The following is a 10,690-nucleotide window of genomic DNA, read 5'->3' on the forward strand; positions in this document are numbered from 1 at the left end:
AGTAGTCCACACCTAGTAGAGGTCTACTGTACGTGTGTACATCTTTCTATGATTGTGTAAAACAGAGAGATACCATCGTTGTGAGGACCGTTCGGCACTGTGAGGACTTTTTAGCTAGTTCTCACACCAAAGGCTGGTTGAGGGAAAAGACACGCAGCTAGGAAATGCATTATGTCAGTATCCTCCCAACTGTGAGAGAGAGAGAGAGGAAACAAATATTTGTTCAGCTTTTAGCAGTAAAACCACTTGAAGTAACAGTGACACTGGGGAACTTCACTGAGTGAACCCATGCAGCTCATGAGGACACGTCTTCACTTGTGCCTCTGATCACTGAGACTGAAGCAGCTGATATCAATTAAACATCTACAGGTAAGGAAGCAGGACATTTTGTAAATCTGATGTTCCATAGAATCAGTGATAATACCAATCACATTTTGTTGTTGACTCATGACTGAAAGTTTTCCAGAACCTGCCTCACTTTGCTAAACACAGATATGAGGTTTTGTTTTCCAGTGTTCCAATATCATGTTCCATAGTAAACTATGTTGTCTCTTATGTTAAGTTGGAAGCATAACATAAGAGTCAAGGTCTTTTTTTTTTGTACTTTGGAAGTGAAGAAAGTGGAGTCCTGTATATGGTTGGGTTTACACAGCTTTTGGTAAAAAGTTCATGATTTTGGTTAAATGTCAATAAACTGTTCCATGTTTTTATTATTGAATAGAGACCACAATACAAAAGTTCCCTAATTAATCATGCTTTAGTAGCTACGACAGGGATAGGAAAAATGAAATCCACTGTTAGTGAATGAGTTGCGTTGACGTTCAGCAGCGTCAACACTTTGCATACACATGTTTATTAATATGGTGATACTACTGGAAGCATCATACTACTTGTTTTTATTCTGCAACATATTTCCTCTTTCATTTTAGTACAATATAAAACTAATGTGAAGGGCACGGTGTTGCTGTGATGCAGGCATCACGTGCACCATCATGGTATAACTGTTGTTGATTATGCATGTGAAAATAAAATGAATACATGAGTATTTAAACATGACTGCAAGAACTTTCATATTTTTCTTTATTAGAATATTATTAATCTTGCTTTTTCCAATAATTTGCTGACAACTCAAGACCAAACAAAAGGACAGTCTCAAGTTGTTTAATTTTACTAGGTGACTTTAAAAGGTAAAGCTTTTCAGGTTTGAGAAGCATCAGACATAAATCAAACTGTGAAGCACTAATGTGTTTTTGTCAGACTTATCTTGTGGCACATGGATGTAGATTTACTATCATCTCTGAAATCGCCACATTACTGGAAACATGACGTAACACTTATATAACACAATAAGCACCAACAAACAAGTCTTCAGTTATCCGTTTCAGTTTCAGTAGTACTTCACGTTTATATTTTTAACAGGTAGATACTGTACAACTTACAGTAGTTTATGATAGCGTCACTGAGTTCTATGCAACATAGGCCTCTAAAAACCTCCCTTTTCAACCTACTTTAACATCTTCTGACACACAATACAAGCCAAGAACAGTTCAATGTCACTAATTTCAAAGCAGCAGCACTGAGTTGAGCTGTGTGTGTATTTTCAGGTTTCTCTGTCCATTTAAACAATGGAAAGTTTGTTCCTTTTTGTTGAAGCTGTGGCTCCTCAGAACAAAGTCTGTGGATTGTTGTTGCTATGAAAAAGTTAAGACAGTTCAGTGCAAGAAATCTTTATTGGGCTCGGGTTACTTCCTCTTTCCACCAAACTGCTGCCTGCTTATGAATTGTCTTGGATCAGTGTGTCCAGATAATAAACTTTCATTATGTCTTTAGCTTCAATTTTGTAGATTCTGAAACTTGCTGAACAACAGTGGAAAGTTTAACTGACTTCATGTAGTTCTGTTGTTCAAGTCTAATCAGATTAGCTTTCAACGACAGAGCTGGACTAAACAGTAGTTAGAGGTTTGTGGTTGATCAGACAGAGGAGCTCTGAAACTGTTTAATGAGCAGCAGAGGGCTCAAACATTTTTCTCCTGTGGTGCTTTTGTGCACTTCCTCTCACCATGCACCGCCCAGTGATGCTTCAATTTGCTTTTCAGTTTTATTTTTTTTAAAAAGTCCACTACAAAGATTTTTATATTTGCATATAAAAATACTCTCTACAAAATGTACAGTAACTATTTCCTCAAAAAAGTTCAGTGAATCTCCAATAGTCTTCAACATTTGCACCTCACTGTGCATTCCAGGATCTATGAATATTCAAATATATGCTAATGAATATAATCTGTTGTTTATATTCCAGCATGTCTACTACCGCCCAGTAACGTTTGATGGTACATCAGTGGCTTTATTTTCTCACATGATCCAAAACAATCTAGTGAAGTTACCAGAGAGCTTGTCAGCCAAACATAAATGTTAATGAAGTTCCAACAACAGTACATCTCTACACGTCTACTACTTTTCATAACGTTGAACAGTACGTCAGTATGTCTTTCAGTATCTCAGCTGATCTAAAATGTACTGTTAATCTAACTTTAGTAGTTAACACAGAAGCAGACTGTCAGCGCTCGGTTCAACAGTGAGCCAAGCCTAGCCTAGCCTTCCCTGTCATACATCTATGCTTTGCTATTAATATTTCAGCAGCGGTGTCTCATATGGTCTCGTAAGGTTCGATAGCATCTCATCCATCCCTTATCAATAACAGTTATTCTGGGGAGGGGGGGGGGGGGGGGGGTATAAATGAAGCCAGCAATGCTACACTTGATGAGCTGCTTCACAACACTGATACCTTTGCTCCAACTGAAATTCTACAGAGCCAGTCGGTCACACAATATGTATGAGAGTAGACAAATGCTTCTTCAGCCTTTCTGCAGGTGTTTGAGATTGTTAGATCTTGCAGAGCAACAGCATGATTCATATCTGAATTACTTCCTGTAGTTGTGCACACTATTACAAAATAACCTTCTCAGTGCTTTCCCTTCCAAACAAGTGGTTTAGGCAATATGATGAGACAGAGTTTTGTTTACAGCCTCACGTTCAGTACAAAGTCAGTCTGTTACACACAGGTGAAAGGAAAACGCCTGTGGCTAAATCAAAAGAAACATCAGCTGAGTTAAGTGTCTTTTCATCTCGTATGTGGAGAAGCTGAGCCTGTGGGTCTGTGTCGACTCACTGGCAAACCTCACCACATGTGTAACGTGTGAAAGGAAAGGTTAAGGTTGACATTTGTTACATCTTTCAAATTCAGATACCTGCTTCAATTACCAGAAGCATTTTTTCCACTGTGCTTAAAAGAATGTACCCTCTGAAACTGGTAAATGTTACCTTCAAAGACAGTTCTCTGAAGAAAGATAAAGCTCAGAAAAATGTCAGAAAGTGCCAAGAATTAGAACAAGAAGCAGATTAAATAAACTGAGTCTTGACTGGCCACAACATTAAAATGCCACACATTAATATTAATACCAATGATTCGATAATATCGCACTGACATTCAGGACATTTTCCATATAGAGCTTCAACTTTAGATGCTTTAAGTATGTTTGTTGTTAATACTTTTGAGTTTTTACATCATTAAAAATACTTTAATGGAGTATTTTAATATGGTAGTTCTATTTTTACTTTCCCAACAGTCTCTGTGTTTGTGAACTCTCACAAATATGTTGAATCCATTTCTTTCATTATAAAACATTTGGAAACTTATTTAAAAAAAACCTGGCAACTTACACTGTCGATGTTTACTTGTGAACAGTCTTCTTCTGTGTTTGCTGGCACATTATGGCCTTTCTTGGTGCATTATAGCCACCTGTGGATCCGTGGAAGAGACACAGAACTGACAGAAATTTGTGCTGGAAACCAAACAAAATGAGGACGCACTTTTAGGAAGACTGTTCCATACTGCTACCAGAGGTCAAAACCTCCACAGGGCACCTTTGAATGATTGGAGTACTTCTTCATTCACCTGCTGAAACAAATGTCTACAGGACCAAAATCTGTCAAAATTGCTGCTTGGACACCACACATCACTATGAGCTGTGTTTAAATGTACGGATTTCTCTTTCCTTTCTCTACGATGGCATCATCCTGCTTTCTGCTACAATACCTTTCATTAAGCTGAATGTTGCCCAGATGTATCGACTTTTTTTTAGGACTTATGTCTGCTTTTATAAAGCTTAGGGGGCATGTGGCGTCATCTCTGCCCTCCATGATGCCATCAACTTTTTCCTCCTGTCTGAGGTTGAAAGAAACTGTCAAATGTCACTGTCTTCTTCATTTCCCCTTTAAGGGCAGCAACCATCTCTGTGCTCCTCAGATGGACTGTCGCCTTGCTCCTTTCATTTTCGTTGGTTGTGACATTATTTGCTCCTTTAAAGGTGCACACACAGGTTCTGTATCTGGGAGTCAAAAATATTCAATTTCAGTATTTCTCATAAACTTAAGAGAAAATGTGCTGATTTACCAGAAATAACATGAGACAGCTGATGCCACGTCCTTCTTTGTGCAGTCACAGTCACAACTGGAGGTAGCCTGGACAAAAAATACAAACAAATACATAGCCCGCTCACTAATACATCCTAAAGTCAGCAGAGGTTTGTTTAAAGTTAAGAAAGTGTGCCAAGGCCATAATGTAACTAGCTGGTTTATTGGGATGATGCTGTTGATCTAAAGAACTGAAAGTGCAAGCTTCTACCACACCACAACATTTGCTTTGTTTTGTTGTCCTGAGTGCTTGAAGGACGTCTTGCCAGTGCACACTTTCAAAGTCTATTGCTTTCTTTGGAAATTGGCACCTAATTAAAAAAATCTCACTTCAAGGTCAATTAATACACCTAAACACAAATACTTTATAGTGTCACAGTTGCAACAGAAGTAAAAGGGGGCAGTAAAGTATAGATAACAGGAAATTGAGCAAACATCTTTTTTTACACAACCATTTTAAGCTAGTACACACATACAAACACAGGCAAGTACAGACACAGTGACACACTGACTCTGCTGAGTGTATCCGACTCTTCCACAGCATACACACGGTTCATTCATACCATCTACCAGTGTCTATTTTCATAGCATCGTATGAATATTAAGACTTGTGATCAGAAATTTTTAGTCATTTAGGAGACAGTCCTTTTTTAAAAAAGCTTGTGACTATTCTTATTTTCCTTGAACATAACAATCTGACAATGGAGCAGGCTCTGTGTTTTTTCCTAAAACCAGAGGCTGACGTCTTGGATGGATTTTTTTCTTTTTTAAATGCATGAAAGTAAAAGAGGAAGCAGCCCAAACCCACAGTGCATTTGTGAACTCATGCACTAGCCTCTTTAGTTGAGCATGAACTTGCCTTTAGTCACTTCATTGCTGTGTTGACAAAGAAAACAGTTTCTCTGTAGATACATTTGCTCTTATCTAGAGGAATCAAGTTGACCCCCTCACCCACCCAAAAATATTTTTAATACGATAAGCTGAATGGTGGTTGGCTAACTGTCCTGTTAGCTGGTGTCGATAACAGACATGTATGAACATGTAAACTGTGATTGTCACTCTTGGTTTCAGCCAATGTAACACAAGTTCATCTGTTCAAATATTGTCTCGTGTGCAACATGAAGGCAAAAACTGCAAAAAAACTTGGGTGAAAACTGCATCGTGTTCCTACTGCAACATCTATAGATGCACGTGCATCAGTGATTTTTTTTTTCACTAACATAGCCAATTTATGTCTTCAGTTAATCTCTAGCTTTCATATTTTAACAGCAGGACTGAGTGAAGTGCAAAACAAACATGAAACACATGTTGTTTGTGTTTGGGGGTTTTGGACTGTTGGAGTAATCAAAGGGTGTAAATTACCACAGTGGACACAAAACGATCAGACTGTGTAGAAACTATGATACGACCTTTATCTGAATTAATCTGACTGCAATATTGAGACTGTATACGTCAGCTCATTTTCTCTGGAGATATCTGGTTCTCTTTTCTTTAGAATCAAGAATAATATGACTGTAACATTTCTGTTTTTTGTATTTTCTCATTTATAGCCATACAATGTCTCCCAACACCTCTCTGCCTGTTCACATCCTCAAGTCTCCCAAGAATGACCAAACAACAACGGTGGACATCGACGCCATCATGGACAATGTCTCCATCGTCCTCTACACACTGACCGTTGTGCTTGGCATCACAGGGAACTCTGCGGTGATCTGGGTGGCTGGATTCAAGCTCAAGGTAGATAAAACAATCTGGTACAAATAGTTTTTGAAGAAATAGAAATAATTTTGCAAACTGACTTGTTAATGTGATGCATGTAGAAGGAAATAAGACTGTGCTTGTGTGAAAGTAGGTCATAAACAGTGGCCAAAAAAGGGAACTGACATCTGTAATTTATGTAATATGAGGGGGATCAGTGGATATCACAACATGATAAAATCCACAGTCTTTCCAAATCATATGTCACCTGAACCTTAAGACCTGATCGACTTATTAGATTCATGGCAAAACTTGCACTTGGAGGAAATTATCTCCACTGTGAAAAAACTAACATTCATAAGTTGACCTAGAAATCATAGGAAAAGAAGTTAATCACTCCAGGACAAACCTGAAAATTTTAAATTTTTTAAATTTTTCTTCTATATCAAAGTCACTCAGTGATAGTTGTCAACAAGTAGCAGCTAATTCGTCCAAATGTAAACATGTAGGGATAAACATAGAACTTCATTTGTAGCCCACAGAACACATGACTATGCTGCAACATTATACTTCTGGTGTACATCCCCCAAAGCCCCAGACTATGGGAACTGTACTTCCAAAAATTAGAGCATGCTAATTTACCAAAAAGAAGAAGAAAAGAAGTGAATTTTTTTTTTTTTTTTGCAGATTTAGATATACAAAGGGCACCGCACACCTTATGTGCATCACATGACTCCTGTAGCACATCAGAAGCAGTACAAATTCAGCACAGGACTACCGAAATAGGCGAGTACTGTATTTTATGCTTCTGATGCTTGACCACACCAGGACAAGCACCATGAGGTGCCCTTAAATTTAGTATTTGAGCAGAACAGGTGGATACACCAACATTTAGCCTGTGCTGCAGCTGCATGGAGGTTTAAGCAGCAGCCTCATACTCTAAACTCAATATAGTTGCAAAAAGGCTCCCAGGGGGCAGATGTTCCAGTCATGAACACGTGTTTTTCTAACGTGAGCTGTAGCACCACAAAGTAGGTTTAAAAGAAGTCCAAAAACAGAAACCTAACTCTTCAGATTCTGTACTAAGCTCGTGTTGGAGGCACAGGTCTGACAGCTGTACCGACTACTGCCAACTCTCTGGGGGTGGGATTTGTGGCTGCACACTACTGTGTTTATCTGTCTACATGTATGTAACAGCGCATCTTCTTCCTTTCTGTTTTGTTTCCCTTCTGTTCTTTTTTCTCTTCTGCCTCCTCAGCCAAAGGTGACCAACGTGTGGCTGGTGAATCTGGCGATAGCAGATCTCATCTTCTGCTTCACACGAGTCTTCTCCCTCATTAAGAAGCTCTTCTTTGACTACTGGCCATTTGGCATATTTGTCTGCAAGTTCAATGGCTTCTTCAAATACGCCAACATGTTCTGCTCTGTCTTTCTACTGGCTGTGATCAGCCTGGACCGAGCGCTCTGCATCTGGCAGCCTATTTTCACCAAACGCCACCGCACCCTGTGGGTTGCCAGGCTGGTGGCACTGTGCATCTGGATCACCGCAGTTGTCTTCAGCACTCCGTACTTCATCTACCGCCAAGTCTACCTGGGTAAGAACAACCTGAGCAAGTGCTCAGTGGATGCGAAGCAGGCAGTGGAGGAGGACCAGAGCAGCAAAGTGGCTCTCTACACAATCCGCTTCCTGTGTGGCTTCATGCTGCCTTTCACGGTCATTGTCATCTGTTACATCCTGGCCGGACTCGGCATCCAACGCACGCGCCTGTCAGGGAAAGCGCGTCCTCTGCGTATATTAGCATCCTTAGTCATTGCATTTTTCCTGTGCTGGGCGCCATACCACTGCCTCCTGCTGGTGAAGATGGTGGACAGTAAAAGTAAGGTGGTGAAGGTCTGGCACCCTGTGGCGAAGGGCATCGCCTACTTTAACAGCTGTGTGAACCCAATACTGTACTTCTGCATGGGGCTGGATGTGAGGGGGCGGTTCAGGCAGAGTCTGACGGGGGTGTACAAGAGAGCCCTGGCCGAGGACATGGAGGGACAGATGACACAGTCCAACGAACGCTCTTTGGATGACAGCAGCATGTCCAAACAAACTGCTGTAGTGGCGGCAGCAGGAGACAGACGTCAGTGGATGTAGCTGAAGTCTCCTAAACATCATTAAGCTTTAAAAGACCATATAAGTGGTTTGTCGTGTTTTAATCCATTACAGTTTTTTTCTGTTGCTAACAAGCATTTGTCCATTCTGTATTCACATTTTCAAAACTCTAAACACAATTATCACAACATCTGTCTGTTGTGACCATACCATTAATACAATTACAGTTTTTTTCTGTTGCTAACAAGCATTTGTCCATTCTGTATTCACATTTTCAAAACTCTAAACACAATTATCACAACATCTGTCTGTTGTGACCATACCATTAATACAATTAATGTCGTTTTCACACAAAATTTAGTCAATGCACACGTTTCTAAAATGCTTACATTTTCTTTTCACACAAGCTTACCCCGTAGCAAAATAATGGATTTTTCAAATATCTTTAACAAATGCTAAAATACATCATGACAGAATTGAAGACCTAATGATCCAAACTTTAAATATAATGTAAAGCCTCTACTTTTGCCACAACAGCTCAAAGAGCTGATAAGAATTATTGTTCTACTTGGGAAACAGCTGGTTCCAATTTGTCAGAGAGGAGCAAATATCACAATGTGCGCTGCAATCTCAAGTGCTGGTTTGGTCCTGCAGAAAAGCCAGATAGGTCCCTACAACACAGAGCGCCTTCTTTTGTTTTTAGATGACCTTCATCAACAACTGGTGCCAGGGGCAGAAAGGGAACAAGTGGGAGGAAACATGACAATATTTGTTATTGCATGGGACAACGTAGCATTCCACCATTCACAAGCAGTCACAAATTGGTTTGCAGCCCATCCGAGAATGATTTCACTTTTTCTTCCTCCATACTCTCCATTCCTCAACCCCAATGAAGAATTTTTGTCTGCGTGGAGGTGGAAAGTCTATGATCATCGACCACATGATCAAATGTCCCTTCTGGATGCAATGGAGGCTGGCTGCAGAGACATCTCAGCTGAAGATTGCCAGGGGTGGATAAGGCATTCTAAACGTTTCTTTCCAAGGTGCATAGCAAGAGACATTATAAGGTGTGATGTTGATGAGAACATGTGGCCAAATGCTGATGATCGTGTAGATTAGGACTTTTTGGTCTGTCATTTTGTTTTATTTTTGTCTATTGTTGTAAACACAGGGCAAAGTGCTTTTTTCTGTGATTATTGATAGCAATATGCAAATGCTAATACCGTAAAGCCTTTACTGCAGCAATTCTGCCCTTTTTTTTATAATCCATAAAGTACTGATGGCTCCACTGTACATATACTATACGAAATTTATCCACACACACAATTTTAGTGTGTTTACAGTAAGGCTGACTGAATTACTGTATTTCTACATTTTTGGATATCAAAGATGGTTTTCATATTGTATACAGTTCAATGAGAAGTAATGTCATTTTTGTAAAGTGATTACTTTTTTACATTTTGACAGTCTGTGCACTATGACTGACTATATGTTCCTGTTGGATAGAAAACTAGTGCTAATGTTTTGATCAAACGACTCAATTATGAGTCAGGTTTGCTGTGTTTTGATAAAGTTAGTATATGTAGAAAATGGTATTTTGCATTGTGAAATGTAAAGTTTGTATTTATTTAACAAAATGTGGTTTTGGTCTGAAAATGAACCATTTGGCCAGGTGTGTGATGTAACTGTGTTGCTGTGTTAAGAGTTTAGAAAAAGTATTTTAAGTATTGGTTAATGCTTGTTAGCAACAGAAAAAAACTGTAACATCACAGTTACTTTCACACATATGAACTCCAGTCTATGTCTGGGTAGAGCACCCAAGAGTCAGGACACGACGTGGTCACGTAGCTAGTTTGCAATTTACTTTCTCATAAACAACTGAGTCTCTTGCCATAAATTAAATTCATCTGATGACCACCAGCTCTCAACATAATAAGTTCCCAAATCTCATTGTATCTCCAGTTATGTATTGTCTTTGGCGTCTTCATTGTAAATGACCTTTTTTCTTTTCACCATCAGATGTTTGCATTCTTCCAATTACGCACCAGTCAAATGATAGAGCACCACCAACACACCCACTAGCTCGCTGTGAATTCTCCAGACTATATGATGCTGTTTCATCACACAGGCTCACTCGGATTTAACACAGACTTTGCACCAGGGAGCTGGCAGGGTAAACTCTGCTTAACGCCCCCATCAGCTGATTCAGGCCTTTGCATTCTCACATACAGATCTGTTTCCTTGACCGACCTGTTGCTGACCCTGATGCTCATCCTAGCTAATAAGCCACACTCTAGTTTAATTACTGTACGCTCTAATCTACAAAACAGGGAAGTGTTTTTGTGAATTTAGATGTCTAAGAAGTTTTCATTTTCACTGTGTTATGAGTGCACTGAACTGAATCGTGAGCTGGTTGTATTG

General features: G+C 39.5%; 1 protein-coding gene across 2 annotated transcripts; it reads left to right on the forward strand.

Moving 5' to 3' along the window:
* Positions 1 to 217: 217 nt before the first annotated feature.
* LOC109952804 (C3a anaphylatoxin chemotactic receptor-like) lies at positions 218 to 10,684 on the forward strand. Of its 2 annotated transcripts, XR_002273816.1 has the most exons (4): positions 218 to 369; positions 6,024 to 6,210; positions 7,430 to 8,378; positions 10,031 to 10,684. XR_002273816.1 is itself a non-coding variant. In XM_020588060.1 (3 exons), exons 2-3 carry the CDS (start codon positions 6,031 to 6,033, stop codon positions 8,309 to 8,311), a joined length of 1,062 nt encoding a protein of 353 aa, XP_020443716.1. In that variant the 5' UTR covers positions 218 to 369; positions 6,024 to 6,030; the 3' UTR covers positions 8,312 to 8,451. The 2 variants fall into 2 exon arrangements, 1 of the variants encoding a protein (XP_020443716.1); XM_020588060.1 differs by lacking the exon at positions 10,031 to 10,684 and having other exon boundaries at positions 7,430 to 8,451.
* Positions 10,685 to 10,690: the final 6 nt, after the last annotated feature.

The sequence above is a fragment of the Monopterus albus genome, unplaced genomic scaffold (assembly GCF_001952655.1).
Source record: "Monopterus albus unplaced genomic scaffold, M_albus_1.0 scaffold500.1, whole genome shotgun sequence".
NCBI classification, from domain to species: domain Eukaryota; kingdom Metazoa; phylum Chordata; class Actinopteri; order Synbranchiformes; family Synbranchidae; genus Monopterus; species Monopterus albus.